The sequence below is a fragment of the Aricia agestis genome, chromosome 15 (genome assembly GCF_905147365.1).
Source record: "Aricia agestis chromosome 15, ilAriAges1.1, whole genome shotgun sequence".
In the NCBI taxonomy this organism is placed as follows: Eukaryota; Metazoa; Arthropoda; class Insecta; order Lepidoptera; family Lycaenidae; genus Aricia; species Aricia agestis.
In genome coordinates, this window is record NC_056420.1 from 158,334 (window position 1) to 183,814 (window position 25,481).

At 39.8% G+C, this 25,481-nt stretch overlaps 2 protein-coding genes across 3 annotated transcripts; both read right to left on the reverse strand.

Moving 5' to 3' along the window:
* Positions 1-733: 733 nt before the first annotated feature.
* LOC121734224 (poly(U)-binding-splicing factor half pint) lies at positions 734-12,761 on the reverse strand. Of its 2 annotated transcripts, none has more exons than XM_042124704.1 (12): positions 12,647-12,761; positions 10,809-11,010; positions 9,850-9,903; positions 7,186-7,405; positions 6,725-6,902; positions 5,863-5,967; positions 5,155-5,283; positions 4,789-4,989; positions 4,181-4,399; positions 3,841-4,044; positions 2,723-2,906; positions 734-876 (listed from the first exon to the last, which is right to left on the reverse strand). In XM_042124704.1, exons 1-12 carry the CDS (start codon positions 12,653-12,655, stop codon positions 767-769), a joined length of 1,815 nt encoding a protein of 604 aa, XP_041980638.1. In that variant the 5' UTR covers positions 12,656-12,761; the 3' UTR covers positions 734-766. The 2 variants fall into 2 exon arrangements, with proteins under 2 accessions (XP_041980638.1, XP_041980637.1); XM_042124703.1 differs by having other exon boundaries at positions 10,809-11,016; positions 12,647-12,760.
* A 6,883-nt stretch (positions 12,762-19,644) lies between these two features.
* On the reverse strand, positions 19,645-22,278 carry LOC121734414 (cytochrome P450 6B6-like). Its single transcript, XM_042125025.1, has 2 exons — positions 20,915-22,278; positions 19,645-19,820 (listed from the first exon to the last, which is right to left on the reverse strand). Exons 1-2 carry the CDS (start codon positions 22,275-22,277, stop codon positions 19,645-19,647), a joined length of 1,539 nt encoding a protein of 512 aa, XP_041980959.1. The 5' UTR covers position 22,278.
* Between the last annotated feature and the right edge of the window lie 3,203 nt (positions 22,279-25,481).

The following is a 25,481-nucleotide window of genomic DNA, read 5'->3' on the forward strand; positions in this document are numbered from 1 at the left end:
TGGTAGGGCGGTACTAAAATTCCATCATATTTTAAATTTATTATTACAATTATAAAAATATAACGGATATGATACCGGGCATTTCACATGAAACTTAAATCGGAAAAACAAACTTCCCATTCGTATTTTCGATGACGCTGTCGGATGCACAGGGTTTTTACACACAATAATCATTAACTTTTTGATTTCAAATTGTGTGGCCCTAGGAGAACCAAAGTCATGACTCATGCGTTATACATATACAACTATAATAGAACTATGAACTTGAACTACAACTCTGTTATTTATAACGTCGTACACAGCTGATCCAAAAATCCTACATATTATTATTATTATTGTGGTCTATTCACTTGAACCGTGTCAAGATCGTAGGTACGTCAAACATCGTAGGTATCGGATGCACCGCAGTCCGCATGTTACTGTCGACGAAACGATTCGTAACGATTGTCGAAATGTTACGTCTTGTCATTTATAAATATACAGTACGTTAAAATGATAATATAGTAATTATATACAACTTGTTCTTGGAACACCGACACTGAATTTCGCAAAGAGCGACTGAGAGACCTACATGTCAAACGGTTTGTGTGTTATGTTGCAACATGTCGTATGTAGTATGAGTAGGAGATGTAGTGTACAGGTATTTTGTTGTGCCGTCGTCTGCGAGGATTTTAGCGAGACTGGTATCAGTAGGCGTTGTAAAGAGTATTTTGTTTTCCCGTCGTCTCCGAGCCCTCCCCCTGTGCCCCCCCACATCGCCGGAGGGCTAGCCGGACAGGTCGCCGTGGTCGAAGAGGTCCTGGTCGTAGAGCGCAGCGCGCACGGTCCGCCCGCCGAAGTACCGCCCGTCCAGCGCCGACGCCGCCGCCGACGCCTCTGAAAAGTCACAGGCACTATTAAAATTTATCGGGGGATTTAATCCATCATCACTTCTTATTAGTCTTAACTCTGTCTATACTCAATGCAAGGACGCTTTTGACGATTTAATTTAGTTCTAGCTTAGTGTAGAGTTTCTCCCTAAGGGTCAATAGGCATGATGACTATTTTTTTTTTCTTATCGGTAATTGAAAGACACTTAAAAATAGAAACATCGTTGAGAGAATGACTCTGATAGCTTAAAAATTCACCAAGATATGACGATTCAAATATCTCGTGAAAAAGACCTGCCCGAAACGCTCCATACAAAGTGCTACGAAAGTATGACGTCAGTCTTTCGTAGTTTGTACGCATCGGGAGACAACTTTGTTCGACAGGTATATTAAATATTGCGTTTATGAAAGTGGTTTCATAACAAAAGTTGCTTCTGATTGCATAAGTTATCGAATTGTGTACAAATATTAAGAAATTTAATTGAAAAAAAATTCGACTTGAATATCCAACTTTGAAGGCGCATAACAAAAAAAAAAAATACAAATGCTATCAGGCTGAAATTTTGGGAACACTTATTTTTTTGATTTCTTCATTTTATTAACAAAATTCGCTAATCTTTGACCTTGTCATCATCCCTATTCAGACCGCAACGCGACAAAATCAAAAATATTTATTTCCAAATAGGTTAAGGGGGCGACTAACCCTAAAGTGTTGATTTTATAATTCATTTTTATACTTGAAAATAAGCCCCGAATTGTTTCATTTTCACAAATTAGAAACTACATTATATTTTCGAGAATTCGATCTGAACAAAAACACGATATCTTAAAATTTTGTCGATAGAAAAAAATCACAAAGATGCATCTAATTTTCACGAATTTTTATTTATTGCCATATCCGTGCATTGAACTAAGTTAATATTTTAGCACATTGTATAATATTCTATCATTGAGAGATCGACCTAGCGTATTTTCAAAATGTTGTATAATTATCGAGTTATTGAGAAAAAACTAATTTGGCGATAAATCCGCGTCGTCCGTTTTCACCTGGCATATGAAAGACGGGCGTGGGTGTGAAGAGAGAAGGACGATGTTTGATTTTTTGGGTTAGTCGCCCTCTTAACAAAGTTAACTCTTTTAGAACGTCGTATCTACATGAGGCCTACCACCGGTTCGGGAACTACGACATGTAGATGCATTTCAAAATTTGTACTGAATTGGCAGATTGCGTGCGTGCGTGAGACGTCATGCAAGTCTGTAAAATTTAGAAATGCATCTACGCGTCGCGCTGCGTTTTGATTTGACCCTTACTTATAAAATTATTTACGCAACGTAATTATTCAAGGTCAGCGGTGCATCTGTCATGTGCCGTTTCAAATATGCCAGTCAAAGACAAGCGGACCGTGCGTATACTTGAATGCCGTGTAAATGTTATTCGGTTCACATTGCAACGTGGCGAACATTAAATTGAACGTGGAGTATTAAATCAAATCAAAACTAGACTTTAAACTGCATTAGACGTTAAATAAACTTATGAGGCGGTCAGTGGCTTCAAATGGTTCGTGTAATATTACACACGATGCTGCTCGCCAGTTCTGTTTTACTTTAACTTGGCTTGACACGCTACCGCGTGTCTAGATTCCTCGTTGCAATGTACGTACCATCGAAAAAATTGATTCATATGCAGCTGGCATTCTGTATGTTCTGTATGTCATATCTGTCTGCTAGGTTTGACATAACTTGACCAAAATACCAATGATTCATAGGCCGATGGCTGAATCACGTAGGGTCCGCCATCAGCCTATGAATCAACTTGTATGATAGTATGTAACGCTAGGAGAGGTATCACATACCGTCCGGCTCCTCGAACTGCACGAATATCTTGACGTTGGCGTGCGCGGGGTCGTCGTCCTCGCTCTGGCGCTCGTTGTATATGACGAGGCGGGTGACGCGGCCCCACTTGCTACACTCCTCCTGTATCTCGTGGTGCAGCGCCTCGTCCACGTCGCTCGCCGCCACCATGTCGCGCAGCAGCACCTGTATTGTAACATATTTTTATTAGCAAACAATGTTACAAACATAACATAAAAGTTTATATCAAACATATTTTAATAAATCAGACATGTACAATTGTACATATACAAAGGTGGCCTTATTACTTAAAAGCAATTTCTTCCAGGCAAATATGTTTTTAGAAGAATTTTACAATCTACTTTAATCCTAAATAAAATATTGTTATGTGCTAGGGTTCGAAGGATTTGGAAAGACCTGCTGACTGTTATGAAGACTTTAATCACTAGCACTAGGTCTAACACAAAGCACTAGGTCCAAAACACTTAGCACTATCGCTGTCTTAGGTCGTAGCCAAGTCGTAGGTGTCACTATTGATCACTTGTCTTCACTCCGAAATCGTCTTGAAGATAGCTCAAACTGAACTGATTAATAATAATAATACTAACGTTTATTCAACACTTGACACAGAATTACACTACAATAATAAATTACTCGTTACAATACAAAGAAGGAAATTAAACATCATCTACTTGCGTCTTGACTGGCTCGTCTACTTGCGGCTATTTATATGGACCGAGACGAGTTCCAGAAAGTTCCTTTCTAGAACGTACCTGATTCGCGTAAACAAGTGTGGAATGTTTCTACAAAATTCGCGCACGTACTGGCGCACCTAACGCCATTTAGTATCGAGTAGGGGGATTCACGTTCTTTGTTCCCCGAGTGGTTCCACTGGTTGACGCTAGATGGCACTGTGTGTCCGTATCCGTAACAATATAATAGTTACATAGTCTTAAACATACGAGGCCTGTGTCAATAAACCTTTTATTTGAGTTATGTTTTTAAGTATCATCAGCCAATACACACTTTACTCGATTTTGTCCAGCAAAATGACATACACTGCAAACCCTGGAAAAGGTAAATAAATGTTTATATAAATGAATATTGTAAAAAACTATACCGTCCGCGAGGCGCGTCGCCTCATGAGTCGCTGCATGACGAGATGTCTGGCGGACTGTCCGGAGATGGAGAGGGACTCCTGCTGCTGCAGCGTGTCGGGCGAGCTGTCCAGCAGCTTGCGCTGTAGTGCCGCCTGCTGCGTCTGCGCTGCGCCCGCCGCCGCCGCTGCCGCAGCAGCAGCAGCAGCAGCCGCCGCGTCTGCCGCCTGCAACATCATACGTATCTAATACATTTTTTACTACTTTTTTATCTTTTATATATATTTACATTGAATAGGATTTAGGATTGTAACGTATTATAACAATAAATAAATTATAAGTATAGTAGTATAGTATACTGACAGGCTTGGCGGGCGGTTGCCGGGGCGCGGAGGGTATGACGACGCCGGGGGGCGGGATGACGGGGGCGGGGGCGAGAGGCAGCGCAGCGGGGGCGAGCGGCAGGGCGGCGAGGGGCAGGGCGGCGGCCAGCGTGGGCAGGGCGGCGGCGGGGGGTACGCCCAGGGCCGACAGCTTCGTCAGACCGAGCGCCACCGCGTTAGACGCCACCGCGTCCATCGCCTGCAAGCAAAAATATATATGTACCTAAATATTGTCACTTCTCTATTTTGATGAAATTTATCACCAGCATTTTCACTTCTACGAAAACCAGGAAAGTCTGATTTCTCGGTTTCGAATTGCAAAATGTTTTAGAAATAAACAAAATAACTTTCCACCAAGAGTTATTACATTAAAACTTTTTGATTCAGTAATAAGTAATAACAAACGAACCAGACCACATTACACATTGTAATAATTCGAAAAATATTAGTAATTTTATTTCGTTTTCATCAATTTTATAACATTTTCATCGTGATGACACGTTCGGCTCGCACTATTATTTGTTGTCAGTCCCAAGTCGAGTTGGCATAATATTATTAATATATCAGGGTAGAGAGTGAGCGACGCACCTGTATCTTGGCGGTGGCGGCGGCGGCGGCGACGGCGGCGGCGGTGGGCATGGCGCCGGCGGCGGGAGGGCCGAGCAGCGCGTCGGGCGGCGTGATGGCGCGCCCCACGCGCAGGTACTGCCCGCCCAGGTCGAACAGGTTCATGCTCGCTATGGCCTCCAGCGCCGCCGGGAGCGTCGAGTACTCGATGAAGCCGTAGCCCTACGGACAGTTTGCTATCGTTTTATCTGTGATAGACATCTGAGGCCCTCGCTAATAAAATATCAAACAATGCATAAGCCATACGACGTTTTGGCGTTATCTCTTAAACTTCAAATAGTGTGGCTCGCTACTTAGATTACACTTCGGTTACAACTATATTCGTACCTTGTGTCTGTGCGCGGAGCCGTGCGCGAGCTTGCAGTAGGTGATGGGGCCGAACGCCTCGAACACGTTCTTGATGTCGTCCTCCGTCAGCTCGGGGTGCACCGACGCCACGTAGATGCGGTTGTAGCGCTGCAAGTGCACACGTTATACGACACGCGCAACACAACGATCGCTCGCCGAGAGTAGAGGGGCAATCGGCGGGAAATATTTACCGATACCAAACAATTGTATCTAGACATTAAGTAATTAATGTTATCAAATAAGTGGCAGCTTGCCTTTGTTGATAATAAAGAATCTTTAAACCTAAACCTACTAGACATGTAGCAGCAAGTGGTCAGTAGATCAGTGATCACTTGTAGCTACACTAGTGGCTCTTTAACCATTTATTATAATATGGCAGTAATCATCTCAAGCGAAAGTGCATACTTATTATTGCTATGTAAGTTGTAACAGAATGTAACATAAACAAATGTTAATACATTAGAGTTTAGGATGTGCAAGTATTCTTTGTGAGAATACTTACTGTGTCACAAATCACAGTATTTTTAATTTAAAAAATTGTTTAATCTAGTCTGAGTTCTACAATCAACTCTGTAGAAGGGATTCATAAACAGCCAAAGGTATTATTACTTTGTTTTGTTACATCTTGTACAAATAAAGATTTAAAAAAGTGAACAATTTCATTAGATATCGGGTCGTACGGCGCACCTTGGCCTCCTCCTGTATCTCGTCGATGACGGCCTGCGCCTGCGGCATGTTGGACGGCCGCCCAACCACCTTGATGTTCCGCCCGCCCAGCATCACACCGTTCATCTAAACACAACATAATATGTTATTTAATGAATTATTGTCACAGATATATTATAATTTACTAATCACTATATTTTTTTTATATGAAATAAGGGGGCAAACGAGCAAACGGGTCACCTGATGGAAAGCAACTTCCGTCGTCCATGGACACTTGCAGCATCAGAAGAGCTGCAGGTGCGTTGCCAGCCTTTTAAGATGGAATAGGGTAATAGGGGAGTTTAGGGAAGGGAAGGGAATAGGGGAGGGTAGGGAAGTGAATAGGGTAAGGGATTGGGCCTCCGGTAAACTCACTCACTCGGCGAAACACAGCGCAAGCGCTGTTTCACGCCGGCTTTCTGTGAGAACGTGGTATTTCTCCGGTCGAGCCGGCCCATTCGTGCCGAAGCATGGCTCTCCCACGTATTTCATTACATATTATTGTCTTTACCTCTTTAGTCATATAAATATGAATTAACACAGGCGACAACTATACAAGGTCTGCTAATCTCTGAGATCTGGCATATTAGAAAGTCCATGCGACTTTCAAAAAAAAGTTGTCAGTCTCTGGATAGTTCTTATTTATAGTCCGCATATCTTAATTAATAAGAGGGTTGATGACAACAAATTATATTATAACAAATTGGACAAACCTGAGTAAAATTACTAACCACACAACTATCACAATTCAAAAACTATAACCCGATTACACTAATAGTTTTTGACTATAGATTGTTTTCCTGGGTACAACCAAAGTCACTTTTAAAGGTATATAGCTCGTCACCTGTTCCAAGCTGAGCTGCGCAGCCTCAGGTATCTCGTATTCGACGAACGCGAACCCCTTGTGCTTCTGCGTGACGGGGTCCCACGACATGTTGATGGACTTGATCGGCCCGAACGGCAGGAACGCCTGCCGGATCGTGTCCTCCTTCAGCTCGAACGAAATCGAACCCACGTACACCCTGAAATTAGTCGGAAAAGGACATCACATCGTGTCCAGTAGTGGTAGATCGTATGCGCTAGGAGGAGACGGTCAGATCTTTTCAGCTGTGAATCACGGACTCAACCAGCCGGAGCGGGAGTCTCACGTATCGCTTCTCATCATAGATAAATGATTATCTCTTTGAAATAATTTTGACTTTGTGAATTACAACACTGTGTGATATGGTCATATTAGCTTAATGCTGCTAGATCATAAACAATAAATAAATAAATATGAACTGATGTAATAGTGTGTGTACCGACCTGCACATGAGCGCGAGGGCCTGCTGCCGCTGCACCTGCGTGCGCTGCGAGGCCATCTGCTGCTGCTGGTGCGCGAGCGTCTGCTTCATCAGCACCATCTTGATGCTCTGCTCCATGGCGAACTTCTTGGCGCGGGCGACGGCGTCCGCCTGCTCGGAGCTCAGCCGCGGCAGCGACCCGCCCAGGATCGCCGGCAGAGTCGACCACTTCGCGCCCGGGCCTGACACCACACACACGCATAAGTAGCAACGTATCATTGCCCTCACCTAATTATCTAGTACCGTAGACTGTAGTATACTGGATCAGGCATGTCCCACTCGCGCCTTTAGGTATCGAGCTGTAAGTACCCCTTTAAAGGGGCAGATCACAAGGGAGTCACAAGCGAGCGGGGTGACGCGCGCGCAATATTTTTTCGTCGCATATATCTACGTACTATTTTAACCGCTGTGACAGAATCATTATTAATCTGATAAATATGAACAATTGAAAAAAGTTAAAGAAATATTTCAATAAAGTAATTTAAGACTTTAATATACAAAAAAAAAAAGATAAAAAAATACACAAACACAGCAAACAACCAATTTATTACAAACAAACCGCATACTACACAAAAATAAACACAAGTTACTATGTTTAAGTTGTAAAAAATTCCTGACCAGCTCCTACACTATAATCGAATATAAAACTATTATAAAATATACGTTGGGTTACTAAAATTTGATTATTACTATAAAAAAGTTTGCTATCAGTAGCTCTTTGATTATATACTACACTAGATAGAGCGTCGCCTAAGAAATACGGTCGCAAAAACAGGCCAGCTCTTCTATGCTTGTGTGCGTGACCGCTTTGTTTTACACTCGCGTTATGTCATACAATATGTCTATGTGTGTGCAAAATGCTGCCACCTATTAACATACCTCCCGATAAATAGGATAAATCGATCGGGATTGATTCGTGTGTACGACTATGTGTAGCACTGACGGGCGAATCGCGGCGTTGTGTCCAACAGTTGGGCACAATTTTTTTCGACGGAATCGCGCGACTTAGGTTCTATCTAGTGTAGTATATAATCAAAGTAGTAGCTATAGTAAATAAAAGAAGATTATTTTATTTTCTAAAAGGTGAAAATCTTGATTTCGTCAGAAAGGGTACCTCTTACCCGATAGAAAGAGAGCGCACATGTAGGCAAATATAATTGTAGGCACCTAGCACTGCGCGGTCGGAATTTGAACTTTATAGTATCGCAACAAGAGTTGTTATTTTTTTAAACGGGTTTCACGAGTTGGACTTCTGTTGGTACTACTAATATATATTCTGTGACTGGATGTAACTCTCTCATACAAATACTATTGATATTGTCCATTTTTTATAAATGTAATGAAGCAACGGAAGCCTGTTATGAAAACGTTAAACTGTCATGTGTGTTACAGCTCGACAAGGCTTTAAATGAACGTGGCGAAAAAGGGAACTAACGCTGTCATTAGGGAATGCAATACCGGGATACCGGGATCCCGAAATACCGGGATCCCGCATGCATTTTGCGGGACTAATCCCGGTCGAAAATTTAGCGGGTTCCCGCGGGACTGGCGGGATTACAAAGAAGCGTGATTCATACGTGTAACTGCGCGCAGGGGTGCGTGAACTGGCTACAGGCAGCCCACTAAACAATTTACCTTAAATTCACCTATAAATTAATGACAATAATGTACCCGCAGCCAGCGTTGAAGCTGAGCCAACTTTTTCAGCTGCTGGCTACCTTGTGTCGAATATTTTAGCACAATTTTCCGTATATTTGGAAAAAATGAATAATTTTTATAAAAGCTGAAAATAAATAAGCTTATTTTTATTAACTATTATTATTACGTAGCCATTTCCAAACAAAAAGTTATTTTTTTTTATACAGGGTGTAACAAAAATAAGTGATAATACTTTAGGGTGTGTACGTGTTCCTCATAGAGAGTTCACTGTGAAAGCAGCAGCGCTGAAAGACCAATACCGGGATTGAAATTATCTTGCGGGATTGCATTCCCTAGCTGTCATCATACAAAAACGTCATTTTTGACAGTTGTCCTTTTATCAGCATCGCCCCCGCCCACGTTCTTATAAAGCCTTGTCGCACTTTAACTCTCGCTGATCTGGTCGGCATGCAAGCTGCTCGCATCCTATCGTTTCATAGACGTTTTGTCTGTCAGGCGGGCAAGTAGCAACAAGTGGTAACACGCGAGCGGCCCGGAGCAGGCGCATGCGGATCAGATCCGCGCGCAGATGACAACAGGAAAGGAAGCGGAAGTTTTGGACAAATGAAGACGTGACTTGAAGGACATGACAACTAACATTTTGTAACATACGGACATTTACTTATTTTTCCCTTATAATTTGAACAAACCTTGTAGTTACAAGGTTGATCAAAATTCAAATTCATCACCTGGGTTATGTGTAATATACTTACATAAACTGCACATTTTTCATAGGCTACACATAAATTGCACATTTTTTTTATTTCAAATCATTTTTCTGGCCCTATAGCCTTCATTTATGAATTATGCAAAAAAAACGGATTTTTTTTTTACTGTTATTGTGTTCTTCCACTCACATCTTCAAATATGACTTTCATGACGTCTATTTCACATGCTCAATATTATACATGACGTAGGTATGTATTACCTGTGTAGACATCGCCGACCTGCCGCAGGTCGTACACTGGGGCGTCGGGGTAGCCTGCAACACAAGACGACGTCACACTCGGCCGCCGCCGCCGCCGCTCGCCGCGCTCGGTACGCCCGAGCCACCATACACTCGATAGCTAAACGCAGCACGCAGCTCTGTCGCTGAATCATTTCGGAACTATACACCACATTTACTGCTTATGTTAGAGCAGAAAATAGTACAAGTTGAATACTACAAAATCAGGCGTGTGATAGTGAAGACCTCAGTATTATGTAGATCCAATTTTAAATTTTATCTTCAGATTTAAGCAGTAAAATATGTGTACTTAGATTCTGGAAATTATTGTACGAGTCATTAGTACCTAATACGTTAGGTATCGAGTGTTATTATGTGTCGCATAGCAGGTACCGAGCACAGCGGATCAGCAAATCACAAGACTCTCAGCACACACTCTGACATAAACACTCTTCCGACTATACACATACACACAGTTAAGATACAATTGCTCTAGTTACCTCTACATGAATAAAACTTGAAATAGTAGGAACTGATTGGAGTGTTTTTTACTCCACAAAGACATGAAACTTCTTGTGTCTCCTCTTGTGAGGTTAGTTCGAATTGTATATATCTATCGTAATCATCTGTTACATTCTGTCAGGCCTCGAGCACTCATCATTCGCACAGACAACACAGTAATGAAATAACAAAGTAGGTACATTGTGTGGCCGGCGAGGGCTCGGCGCTCCGGGCGGCGCGGGCGCAGCCTCGCAAAAACCTAACTTATATCTAGCCTGAAACAGAAAGCAGAACGGTGGTCACTGAGTGAGTGTAAGTCTCGGGGTGCGGTGACGTCGCCCGGCCGCCGCCGCGCCGCTCCGCGCCTGCAACAGCGAGCACACGCCGGAGCGTTAGACGTGCTGGGACAGAGTAGCCGCCCGCTTCCGCCGCACACTCACCGCCCGCCTGCGAGCCTCCCGCCTGTGCGCCTACCCCTGGCATGCCCACTCCAATGCTCAGCGGCATGCCCGCCTGCATCCCCGCTCCCATGCCTGGCTGCATGCCTGCTCCCATTCCCTGCTGCATGCCGGCCGCTAGTGCCGCGTAGTCCGGCCCCGGCAGTGTCGGCTCAGCCATACCAGCGGTCATCATGGCTGAACCCTGCAACTAACACACAATAATATATAAATAAATAAATATATATATAGGGGGTTTCGGGGCAATAAATCGATCTAGCTAGGAATTATCGAATACCGAGCAAAGCTCGGTCAAATAGCTAGTTAGTAATAATATCTATGGACACTTCACACCACGTCAGTCTGCTTCCGTGCGTGCGTACGTGTCCAGACAACGAAAATATACATTTTAATACTTTTATATTATACATATATTTAAGATTTTTAAAATAATATTATGATAATAATTAATATTTAATACACATCCAAGACCCAGAAACATTGAAAACTTTGTGTTCCATCGGCAGGATTCGAACTTATTATTATTTATGTACAGATAAACTTACATATAACGAGCATGTTAAATAAAATATATTAAATTACTAGTGTGATGACTATACTATCACATCTACATTGGAAGTACTGCAAAAGCTTTTTCGTCAGTACAAATTAAAATATATAATATATGTCGCAGTCGACTGGTAAAAAAGCCATACAATCAAACAGCTAGCCCTTTGACTGAACAATTCAATCACACGGCTATACGTTGTTTAGCCGACTTGTTGACTGCAACATACAACACTACAGCTAGATGACGCTTAGCCAACTGGTAAAATGGTAAATTAACTAAGGCAACCATTAGTTTAGTGCTATTATAATAATATCTATGGACGCTCCACACCATGTCAGTCTGGCCCCGTGGTAAGTACCTGAAGGACTTGTGTTACGGGTGCCAGACAACGGAAATATATTTAATACTTTTATACTATACATATATTTAAAATTTTTATTATAATATGATACACACATTTAATATACATCCATGACCCAGGAACATTGAAAACTTTTTGTTCCGTCGGCGGGATTCTAATGGCGGGCGGGAAGCGTAATGATAACATTTTGAACACAATTGCAATAAATACCTTGGTGATACATTTAGTAATCCGGCAATTTCTCCTCAAATATTGGTTTAAATTTTTATTTACTCATATGTGCCCCCTTATTTGTCTCTTTAATAATACTTGGGACGTATATTTACGAAAAATATCTTAATACAACCAGAAAACATCGATTAGTTGATGCCATATTGTAAACAAAACACACCTAGCACCACGGTGGTGAGCGCTGAACTAATTCAATCAAACTGCAGCTTTTGAATCAGCTGTAGTGTTGAATGTTTTGAGTGACTTAAATATTCACTTAAAAAGCTAGACATGTGCTTGAATGGCGTTGTTCAGTCAAAGGGCTAGCTGTTTGAAAAACTTAAGACTTATCAAAACTACCGTTTTGACTATTAAAATCCAAATGGTAGTTTCTGATAAGTTACAACAAACACATTAAGTATTACAAATTATAAATTTCTGTGCTTATGGATGGTCATATTGTTATTTTTTATATTTACGTTGTGAAGTATTTCTAATCTTATTTTTAGGTTATAAGTAGACAAGTTTTAAAAGTCAATGTTTGGTACAGAGACTATTATAATAATTGAAGTTCATGAACAATCTAAAGTAAAACAAGCCATTTCAGCCTTCTTTCGCCTTGTTCTATTGTGATAAGCACCGTGGCTTGGGTCGGTAGTCTACAATGTAGAATTGATGCTACCATTTTTAGCAACTCACCAATTCCATATCTTTGGGTTGCTGCACTTGAATTAGAAATCCACGTTTTCTAGGATTAAAATATAGTATAATAATAAGGATAATTTACGATAATTTCTTTTTTAGAATTTTCTTTTGCACTCAAAGTTTTGCAAAACCAAGTTTTTGGGAATTGATATTTGATTGACAAATGACAATTGTGAATTGAGTATTGACATTTGTGTTTTTTTTTCTTAATATGGCACTTCGGTGCGTTGGCCGGCGCACTGGCCCAATGTGTACAACAACGTCTAAATACCTACCGCGCGTTGGCGGTAGGTATTTAGACGTTGGCCGACGTGTTTGCGAGCTTACCGCACGGTGCCGGAAAGATCAAAGGACATATTATTTTGTTATAAGCTTTGCGCTCCATCCACACATAGGCCGCGCGATCAGTTCGCCCGGAGCGGCGAGCACACGCAGAGTAAGTAGTTATGTCTATTGTGGTACGGTACACGTTTCCTTGTTACGAATTAACATCTAACTTGACGAAATGGCGAACAATATGAGTATCGAGAAAACATTTAATTTTTTATTTATTTATTGAAAAGCACAATACACAGTACAATCAAAATAATATAAGGCGGTTGTTTACATTGGTATCTAAGCTGGATTGTAACGTAAAACTATGTGCATACAACAAATCTAAATTTATTAAAGTTCCTATAATACTATATTAATAATTATAGCATGATATTATGTTATGTAGTAATATTATATTAAACATCATACTTCAAACACGGACGTAAAAAAAATATTACGTCTGTGACTTCAAAGTTGTTCAGAATAAACAGGTTATGGAGCGTGTTATGGAGGATGTCTTTTAGAATTGTCGAAAATGATTTAGAGTTTTTATTAAAAATGTCCAATTCAATATAATCTTTAGCTAAAACATTGTATTGCCTGGCCATGCGCGTCAACGGGTTAAAGTAGGAGATGTTATTTTTATACACTTGCAGAGCAAAAACGTTTGTGCGTTTAGCCCTGCGAGCGCTAAATTTAATATTAAAGTTGATGTTTGAGAGGAGATCCGGAGATTCTATAATATAATGAATAATTTTGTAAAAGTATAATATTAAATCGAAATAAATGCGTCGACTTTCAAGGGTCTCCATTTCATATTCTAAAAGCCTGTTGTGGTATTTTGAACTTGTTCGGCCCGGGTTGTGTCGGTAACTAACGAGTTTGAGAAATTTTCTTTGAACTCGCTCAATGTTATCTATGTGTGTTTGGTAATTTGGTGACCATACAGGGCTCCCGTACTCTAAGATTATTCTCACTAGGGCTGAATATAAATATAGAGCACTTCTAGGCTCTCTAAATTCTTTTGTTGTTCTAAGAACAAATCCCTGCATTTGATTTGCCTTGGCCGTTGATATTATAGTTCCAGGTAACTTTATAACGTTTTTGGGTGAAAGTTATTACCGAACATTTGGTAATGTTCAAATGCATGCGATTAGCTTGACACCATTCAGATATTTTATCAATATCTTGTTGGAGCGCTTGACAATCTTCTATATTGGCTATAAATTTAAAAAGTTTTAAGTCGTCAGCTTAAAGAAGGCATTTGCAAGTTAATATTGCGATTAAATCGTTGATAAAAACAACAAAAAAGAGGGGTCCTAGATGAGAGCCTTGAGGAACTCCCGATCCAACTGTAGTAGGTAAAGAGATATAGCCCTTTATTGCGACCAACTGAGTTCTATTCTTGAGATACGAGATACGAGATTCACCTGTACAGATTCCCGTGTATACCATATGATACTAGTTTTTTACAAAGCAGACGATGATTAACTTTGTCAAAGGCCTTGGAAAAATCTGTGTATATTGAATCTACTTGTCCACTGACAGAAAAGGCCTGACAAAGAAAAGTTTTATACTCTAGTAGATTTGTCACCGTTGATTTACCTTTAAAAAAAACATGTTGTTTGTCAGAGAGAATTGGTTTGAAGTGATTATATAAATGGTTGTATACTAAAGATTCAAAAATTTTTCCAAGGCATGATTATATACTAATGGGACGGTAATTTGTACAGTTGGATTTGTCTCCAGACTTATATATCGGGATTATATGCGCAGTCTTCCATCGATCAGGGAAGATACCACACACTAACGACATATTGTAAATGATGTGTAATGGAGTAGATAATTCTTTGGCAATACGTTTTAAGAAAGAAGGAGGAAGCAAGTCTGGGCCTGCTCCCTTATTAGCATTGAGCTCTATCAGAGTAAAAACTGCCTGTGGAACCAATAATATCAAAAGTGCTAAAAAAAATAAGGTTCTTGGACATGATATTTTCCTCACGATGTTTTTTAGGGTTCCATACCCAAAGGGTAAAAACGGGACCCTATTACTAAGCTAAGGCATCAATGTCTGTCTGCCTATCTGTCTGTCCATCTGTTTGTCCGTCTGTCTGTCTCCAGGCTGTATCTCAAGAACCGCTATAGCTAGATTTCTGAAATTTTCACAGATTGTGTATACAGGGTGATCAGGAAAGTTACGTTAAAAAAAATGTAGATAGCTTAGCTAACCTAACCCCTCGAGGTTTCCGAATCACCCTCATGTAATAAATGTTCCGCGATTTTGTGTCGTTTTTAAAACATAGACGTTTGTAAAACATGGACAGTAATAAAAAAATAATTGAGCAGTCCAATAACTGAATGAGCGGTAAAAATGATGGAATGAGCGTTTCGATAAATGAATGAGCGGTAAAAATGATGGAATGAGCGGTTCGATAACTACTTAACAGAAGGCCTATTTAACCACGGATACCGTAGCGGGGGAAGGGGGGCGCAGCTCCCCCGAAAGGGGGGTTCGGGGAGCGCAGCCCCCCGCCAAAGCAAAAACAAACACAATCCCGAAAGTCCAAGAGTAGGTTAGGTTAGGTTAGAACTTAGACCACAACACAGAGGGAGCCGAGCGAGCGCAGCGAGCGTGCTGCGGTAGTAGCCGGCGACCGTCTTACTTTCGCTTTATAATGGTACGGAACCCTCCATGGGCGAGTTTGACTCGCACCTATTTTATTATATTTTACCTATTTTATTATATTTTACCACCTCATTGTTTAAAGAACTGCTTAGAATGAGATTTCTTACTGATGAATTCCGATTCGTTACTGCCCACACGTAACCGCTCATTTATTAATTATTACCACTCATTTAATTATTTTACTGTTCAATAATGTTTTCCATGATCCATTTCATTATTTTTTACAACTCATTTTTGTTTACTTTACTGCTTAGTTTTAACTGCTTAATTAGTTATTATAATTTTTAACTTACCAAAACTGCAATTTACAACTGCCCCTTTAAATAAGTGCCTTATAATATTAATATTTAATATAATGAATAAGTACATCTTCTCATCTTCATAAATTATTTAAAATTCTCGTGTCACAATGTTAGTTACCTTACTCCTCCGAAACGGTTTTACTGATTATACTCCTATTAATCCTTCGATCATGGATTCTTGGAAATCTATTGTTATTCTATTGTGTTTCGCTCACTGGTGAGCTTGTAATAAGATACGTAGGATAATAATATACAGGATTATTATTCTAAGTATAGTACGCGATAGTTTACTAGGTAACTAAAAAGAGTGGAATTATTATTTTTAACAAAAAATTAAAACCGACTTCCAAGGTAAAAACAATAATAACATCCATATAATATGAACTAAAAAGTATTAAATATTTTTTTAACCGACTTCCAAAAACGAGGAGGTTATACGTTCGGCTGTGGATATGTTTTTTTTTATGTATGTTCAACGATTACTCCGCCGTTTGAGAACCGATTTTCAAAATTTTTATTTTGTTATATTAGGTTTCACTCCAATTTGGTCCCATTTTCACAAAAGTGGTGACCTGATGATGGGATCCATGAGTAAGCGAGGGAACTCCTCAAAATTCAAATGGAAACATATGGTTTTTTTGGTTTCATATGAAGTATTTCGGGCATATTTTACCAAAAGTAAGATTTTGCACCAGAATACACCATGGTTCGAAGTTGGTGAACAGAACTCCTTACTCCTTATAGATACATATTCGGAGGTTTCGGCGTTGTCTTAAGAACTGAAAGCATATACTACTATGCAAATTTAATTAATCATCATCATCATCACCACACCATACATATATTATGAGTAATCGAGGGAACTCCTCAAAATTTATATGGAAACATATAGTGATTTCGATTATATGAGAAGTATCCTAAGCATATGCTACCAAAAAGCAAGATTTTGCAATTAGATAATATACCATGGTTCCGAAGGTGCTAAGAGAATTCCGGATTCCTTATAAATACAAGTTTGCGGCTTTCGGAGTTGGTTTAAGAACTGAAAGCATATGCTACTATGCAAGTTACATTCATCATCATCATCATTCACTACCACCAGTCACCAGACCATGAATTATCTAATTATACTTAACCCTATTATTGATACTTTTAATCGTCTTTAAGATCGAAACCCGAATTTGTCGAACGATTTAAAAATTTATAATGTTAATTCAATGTAAATGATTCGACCTTGGTGTTTAGGTTACCAAGTTAGCAATTTGATCATGAGATCTTTGAGGTATGCTAATCTCCTTAAAATTTATACGGATGATTATAGTTATATTTGAGCATAATCTATACTAATATTATAATGCGAAAGTATCTCTGTCTGTCTGTCTGTCTGTCTGTCTCGCTTTCACGCCAAAACTACCGAACCGATTGTAATGAAATTTTGTATACAGATAATCTAAAGCCTGAGAAAGGACATAGGCTACTTTTTTACTGGAAAAAAGGGTTGTAAGGGGGTGAAAATACGAAAATTTGTTCAAATTAAGTTAGTTCCAAAAATTCATACTAGATGGCGCCGTGCGTCTCTTACATCGCGCTAACGCTTGCCCAACATCTTTCTATAAGAGGTGGTATCATCATACATCTGGTTTTCGATTTTTTTCGATTGTTATTTCTTCTTTACGTTATTTAATAAGTCAGTACCTTATATTATATACAGTGACGTAACCTTAAACCTATCAATGATAAATAGTTTGTGGGTAAAGTTGTGTAATTGGGGGGCTAAATGAGCTTTAAAATTTGGCATAAAATATAAAGTTTAATTTAAAAAAAATGAAATATTATGTGCACACTGCACAGCTGTTTTGATTTAAGGGGTACCAGGGTTTTTTTTATAAAAGCTTTTGACACCAATTTTGTTGAAATTGCGCGCTATAAACTGAAGTCCACGCGGACGAAGTCGCGGGCAACAGCTAGTATTATAATATTATGTTGAGCTGATGAGTTTTCATTAGTGTAATTACTTTAGAGCCTTTAAAGACAGGCGTATGAACATTAATTTTAAGGCCCTGTATTCCCAGAAACGGACGATTTTCTAGAATTAAAAGTGACAGTAGACACAAAAAGATCGTAATTTAAATTCTGAAAAAAAAATATGTGTTAGTTAAGGATCCAACACAGTGGAATTTATATTCCATTACACAATATCATGAACTTCACTCGATAGAAAAAAATCCCAAAGTTACCTCTTCTTTTAACGAAATTTCCATACTATGTCCAAATTATTTGGAATTTTCAGATAATTTTTGCACTGAATTAAAGACAAAGAATATATCTAGGGCACTTCGTTTTTTTGACTCGATTTAATTGATGTATAAAAAAACGACGATCAAAAAACTATAAAATAGCAGGCGCAAAGCGTGTGACTGAAAGCGTACGAGCCGAACCTTTGCGCCTGCTATTTTATAGTTTTTTGATTTATGAATTATTATACAGTGGTATATGCTTGGAGTTGCTTAGCAATTCTGAAGTGGTAGTGATCTCAGACAATGAGTTCTCACATCATGAAAGTGTATCCTGGATCCAAAGTCACTAAGCATAACACATTAGTCTGTACAGGAAAACTTATAAATGACTAAAAAGTGTGAAATTATTATTTTTAACAAAAAATTAAAACCGACTTCCAGGGTAAAAACAATAATAATTTATAATGAACAAAAAAGTACTAAATAATTTAATAATTCTTACTCTTTGAAGTGCCTTAGGCATAATTCTCTTAAACCTCAACTATTTTGAAGTCGGTACCAGTTTTAAATATAAAAAATATTTTGTCATAGAACTCAGTATTATTAGTTGGTACCGTCTTCAAAATAATGAAGATTGTGTACAGAAATAGTTGAGGTTTAGGAGAATTATGCCTAAGGCACTTCAAAGAGTAAGAATTATTAAATTATTTAATACTTTTTTGTTCATTATAAATTATTATTGTTTTTACCCTGGAAGTCGGTTTTAATTTTTTGTTAAAAATAATCTTATCTAATAGTGCCTTTTTCCGAATTCGGCTAAAACTTAACTATTTCTGTACTCAATCTTGGAATCTCAGTCTTTTTATTCGTGTTTTATCGATAATCGATAAACTGAAAAATATGACTCTGCCTGACATCTATTGGCGAATAATAATACTATTATGTGAGCAACTAATTGATTTAACAACAGCTAAAGCTGTTCCAGCAGATGGCGTTGTTAAGTAGCATGAAGTCAATGAGTGTTTGCTATAGGTACCGAGCAAACACTCATTGATACCGAGCAAAGCTCGGTCATCCAGGTACGCGCCGCGCCGGCCGTCACGGTCTTATATACATATTATATTAAAACTAAGGTCTCTTAATAATTGTGACAGATGCGATATCGCGCAGCAACGAGCAAGTGTCGTGAGTCCTGATTCTTGGTCCTGACTCCTGACTCCTGACTGACTGCCGACACTCGACACGATAATATCGCGTCGTGTAATGTGAAAACGCTGTTATAATAACAGTGTTTTCGCATTACGCGACGCGATGTCGCGCACGCTTGACACTACACAATATTTTTAATACGGATAAAAGTAGACTGTATAATTAGATATTAAGATAAAACTAAAAGTATCGGGGCACGTTGAGTCGGCCGCTTTGTTTTAGCTTCTCGGTCGGCCGACTCGCTCAGATCGTCTTGCGCGGGATGAGCGTGAGGGGCATGCCCCCGCAGATGGTCTGCACCAGGTCGGCGGCGGGGGAGACGACGGGGCGGCGGGGGGCGCCGGGGGCGGGCCGCACCGTGAACCGCGCCAGCACCGCCGCCAGACCCGCCAGCGACTGCATCAGCCCCAGCCGCTCGCCTGCAACAAAACACAGAGTGTACACAAAATATGACAACTCTGGTAGCAAATAGTTAGTAGTTAATTATTACTACTAGCTGCTACCTAGAGTCTAGACTATCTGTCGTTTTGTTAATTCCTAGTAAAATCCATACTAAGGTTGGATAACTGTAACTTTAACTATACCTTTAACTTTAACTACAATGCAAAATGTCAAATCTTTGGTTGAAGTTAAAAATGGACGCCATCAAGACGCCATATTTAACCATAACCATAGAGCTCGACAAGGTTTTACATGCACGTGGCGAAAAAAGGAACTAACGCTGTCATCATACAATAACGCCATTTTTGACAGTTTTCCTTTACTAGCAGCGCCCCCGCCCACGTTAATTTATAACCTTGTTGGACCAGCTGTCATCTGTCAATTTCTCCGGTCAAAGTTAAGGTTAAAGCTAAAGTTAAAACTAAATCCTTAACTATAACTATAACTTTAACCTTAACTTTAACCACGCCTCTGGTGCAACCCACCCTAATTAATATTATAAATCCGAAAGTGGTAACAGACAGACAAAGACAAGACAGACGACTTTTCTTTGTCTATCTGTTACCTTTTCACGTTCAAATTGCTGAACTGATTGTGCTGAAATTTGGTACGGAGTACTTTGAGTCCGGAATACTTTTTATCCCGGAAAAATGTACGATTCCCGCGCGATAAACGACTTTTTGCAACGAAGTTACGGGCGTCATCTAGTTTGTAATAAATATTTAAAATAAAAACATTAAAACAAAAATTATAGTGAAACCTAATATAATAAAACAAAAAATTTGAAAATCGGTTCACAAACGGCGGAGTAGTGGTCGAGCATACAAAAAAAAAATAAAAAAAATATCCACAGCCAAATATATAACCTCCTCGTTTTTTGGAAGTCGGTTAAAAATTAAATGTACTGTAATTACATCAATAAGTAAGTACATGATATAAGTTTTTAATTTTTATCATAATCAAAAGGAACCAAACTCAGAACGGTTGAAGTATGGGAGCTTCGGGAGTTACGTTTCCATAGTTTTTATTATTCGCAGTTTAGTAGTTTAAAACTAAAAACTAAAAAACTTACCAATACAGGCGCGAGGTCCGATTCCGAATGGCATGTAGACGTACTTGTTCCTAGGGTCGAAATGTGCGGGGTCGAATCGTTCAGGTCGAAATTCATTCGGATTGTCGAAATATTGGGGATCGTTGTGCAGGGCCGCCAGGGGAATGAATACTTTTATTCCTTCGTCTATCGTCAGACCGTCCACGGTGAACGGCCGAGCGCACCTCCTCACGAGGAAGCCCGGCGACGGAAACACTCGCATACTCTCCTTCAGCGTCCACTCCAGGTAGGTCATCTCCTTGACGGCGTCGTAGCTGAGCTTCCCGCCGTGTTTGGCGAGCACGCGGTCGATCTCGGCCTGCGCCCGCGCCTGCACGGCGGGGTTGTGCGCCAGCTCGTTGAGCGTGGTGCTGGTCGCCGACGACGATGTCTCGAAGCCGGCCGCGAAGAACACGAACACCTGCGCCGCCATCAGCTCGTCGTCCATCTCCAGCGTCGCCACCTCCGGCTCGCCCGAGGGGGTCGTCCACTCCATCGATTTTCCCACGATCGTCCCCTCCGCCTTGCACTCCAGCATGAGATCGATGAAGTCGTTTCGGCCAGACGGCCTGTAGTTTCTCTGCTTCTGCACCTCGTTCACGATGTACTTTATGTCTCCCTCCACTCTCGCCATGCTGTTGACGCGGCTGAAGGCCCAGGGGAACGACGATTTCAGAAGATTCACGATGCACTCCTTGACTCCGTGCTGGAATATCTTGGAGCTCATCTTCGCGACGATGGAGTCCTCGTCCCTTAGCGAGCCGACGTCCAGGCCAAAGCCGCAGGCGCCTATGAAGTCGGTGGAGTATCGCGTCAGCAGATCTTTGACGTCCACTCGGCCCCGGTCGTCCGCCGCGGCCAGCCGCAGCGCCCTCGCCTGCATGCACTCCGCGCGCTCGGTGATCAGGGGAAACATGGCTCTCACCTTACCGCCGCTGAAGGCGGGAGTCATGCGCTGGCGCAGCAGCCGCCACACGTCGCCGTCCGCGAAGAACAAATTTCGGAGCAGGGGCTCGACCACCTCCCGCTGGGGCAGCAGGCCGCGCGGGTAGAAGCGAGAGAAGTCCATGATCAGAATACGCTTCGCCAGCTCGGGGTCCCTGATTATCAGCTCGGGGTCGGTGCCGCGGTAGAATCCGACGACCCTCTCCCTAGGGTACTTCCGGTACAGTTCGCTGCTCGTGTCGCAGAAGTTCTTCAGCATCAGAAAGTTCTTTGCACTGTTACCCAGAAACGGTATCGGCCTGTCATGTTTGACGCCTCTCTTCTTCCAGTAGCCGTAAGTTCTCGTTCCATAGAAGTAGAACGCGCCGATAACCGCCAGCAAAAGCACAACCGCATACATGTCGGGATTTGGATCCAGCGAACTCTCGCTTCTCGTTGGGTTTACACTGTCTTTGTAATTTGTAAAATTATTGGATTCGATGTAAGTATTCAAAAAGTGAACATTTTAAAGGCCGATCGAATAAACGATACCAAAGATTTACATAAGTATTAATATTTAAAAACAACTTCGCGAAAACACGCCGTGCGTCTGACAATGCTGCAAAAAGTGAGGGTTTGTATATATAAGTAAGATCATTACTTGTTATACATTATTTAAAACCAGTTAAGTGCATATTTTGGGCGCAGTTATATTATTTCATTTAGAATTTTGAGGTAAATCGAAATACAATCAATATGGTCTCTCGCACTGTAGGTTGAGGCCAAACTTGAACAAAAATCTTGCTAGATTTTATTACACACGACGGTGTTTTAAGAGAATATGTGAAGGTACACAATAATTTATGAGCTTGTGCCGACTTTACTTGTAAAATTTTTGTCATTAATAGCTCAAAAAAATAAATAAAGGCGTACCCAGGTTATGGGCCAGGGGGGGGGCAAATTACCCAGGTTCTGGGCCAGGGGAGGGGGCAAATCAGATTTTTCATAAGCTAGGTGTTTATAAAGAATAAAAAATTAATAATAATCTTACATATAAAAATGGATTTTCAAATGTGTTAGTCGCGCTAAAACTCAAAATTTTAGTATTAAATTGGGCTGATTTTAGTATTAAAATATTCGTAGAAGTCCAGGGAAGGTTTTAAAGTGACACGAAGTTCACCGGGACAGCTAGTAAAATTATAAAAAGTACTAGATAATATACTTAGTAGGGACGTCAACATGATCCAGGGGGGGCAGCTGCCCCCCCCCCCCTCGGTACGCCCATGAGCGTGGGTAAAGTTAAAGTTAAATATGGCGTCCAAACACCCCATATTCTCATACGACATCTGTCAATTTTTCCGGTTATAGTTAAGGTTAAAGTTAGCTGGTGCAACCCAGTCTAAGTGTGTGTATCAGACTCGCACTTGGCCGGTTTATTAGCGATGTTCGGCATGAAAATTTAAAAGAACTAGAGATCGCCCAATGGTCGAAATTCGACCTTAGTTTCAACGACATTAGGATTACTACCTACATTTTGTAAAAAATATTGACTTTATCATTTTTTTTCAACTCTTGTCTCTGGGTTTTAGCTGATCTCAGACTGGCCGTGTAAGCATTGTCTAATAGTATCTTAAATTCAATAAAAAAACTATAATCCATTTTCAATTTGTCAGTATAATTCGTATGTATAGGCCTGTCACTCAAAAATCTGTCATTTCTCATGTGTGTGTGTTGTAGTGTGTGTAATGTTTTATTTGTTAAAAAATGTATGATAAAAGTATAATTTTAAAATAATATTAGTTCGATGCACTCCTTCACCATATAAACTAAGTATAACTGTGCAAAATTTCATGCACGTACGTTTTCCCATTTTTCGTAAAAAGGGTTACAAAGTTTTTCGCTTGCGTATATGGATATATTATACTACGAATAATAAAAACTAGTGTCCGGCCGAAACTGATTTTTCAGCCGAAACCGAAACCGAAACCGAACTTTCGGCCTTACTCTCAGTTTTGACCGAAACCGAAACCGAAACTTGGTAAAACATTTAAAATTAAGATTATTTACTGAAATTTTTTGATTTTTACCATAAATTACAAATTTTTAAAGTAAAGAAAAAGTACCACATTGAATTTTTTACTTTTTGCGACATTTCTTAAAATAAATATTATTAATCTTAGACTCGAATATGTTCCCTAGAAACTTTTTGTACTATATTCCGTCTTTATATACGATTCCAAGTAGGTGCGATTTCACCAAAGAAATTAAACGCGCTTAGCGCACACTAAACCGGTTCTAAACGTATAAACACGTTTATTGCATTTCACCTACATGAACTAAACACGTTTACAGCAAATCCGATTTTTTCTTCTGATTGCCCAATATTCGAGTTTAACTTCATAAAACACATTTAAGTCAAAAATTGTTAAGATGACAGTTTTCACAGAAATGCGTTTGGTTAGCTTATTTCTCGTTTCTTGCTATTTTGTTAAAAAAGGAACAGCAAGACAAGGCTCCAAGATGATAAGAGCATATAAAAATCATAGCGTGACGTAACGTAAACTTAGATTCATTAATCGCGATTAAAATAAAAATGTAAAATCTATTTGAAACAAACCGAGATTCACGTCGCCATATAAACGCGTTCATTGTTCAATGAGAACTTATTTTCATAAAATGAAGTTTTAAGTGTAATTAATAAAATTCCCCTTAATGTATTACAACGAATGATTACCCTAAGAAACAAGAGCAGAAGTTATTTCAAGTCATTTTATTTAGGTGCGATTTCACCTAAGAAATATAACGCGCTTAGTGTATACTAAATCGGTTCTAAACGTCCTGTCGGTGTAGTGTCATGGCGAATCAAAAATAATAGACGAAAAAAATGACAAGATGACAGTTTTGGTAGATGCGTTTGGGTAGTTTGTATCATTTCTTGCTTTTTTGTTGATAAAATAACGTAAGACTCCAAAATGATAAAACCATGTAAAATCATTGCGTGGCATCACATGATTTATTAATCGTGATTAAGGGAAGATAATAAAAGCCATTGGAAACAAAACGAACCCGACGAACGATTGAAATCCCCATAGGAACGCGTTTAATGAGAACTAAGTTTTACAAAACGAAGTTGTGTGATTGGTGAAATCCTCCCTGAGACATTAACGACGTACTACTGAAAACACAATCAATTGCAGTATATTATTTTTATGGGAAACATGGAAACTTGCAGTTGGCGTCACATTTTTTTTTGCTCCAGAAGGCGTTTTGCTTTTGCCACTAAACCTGAAAAATATACTGAGGGCCGCAAGAGTGAAGCTTACGGGGAAGTGGGTTAGATAGATTCTAACAGGGTAGGAACGGTCTAAGAGATTGCGTGTCCATAGTAAAAACCAAAAGTTTTTAAACATTTAAATAAAACGCGTGGTAAAAGAAAAAGAGTGAGGCGAGATGATTTACTAGATAAATCTCACAAGATATATCCTAATATATATTATATATAATATACATACTTATACACGGAATTTTAGCTTCTCCTCCTTCGTCTGGTTATATTTTGTTTTTAATTTTAATCTTTTATTTATTTTTAAACACTATGACGTAATTATCAAATTACTTTAATGTA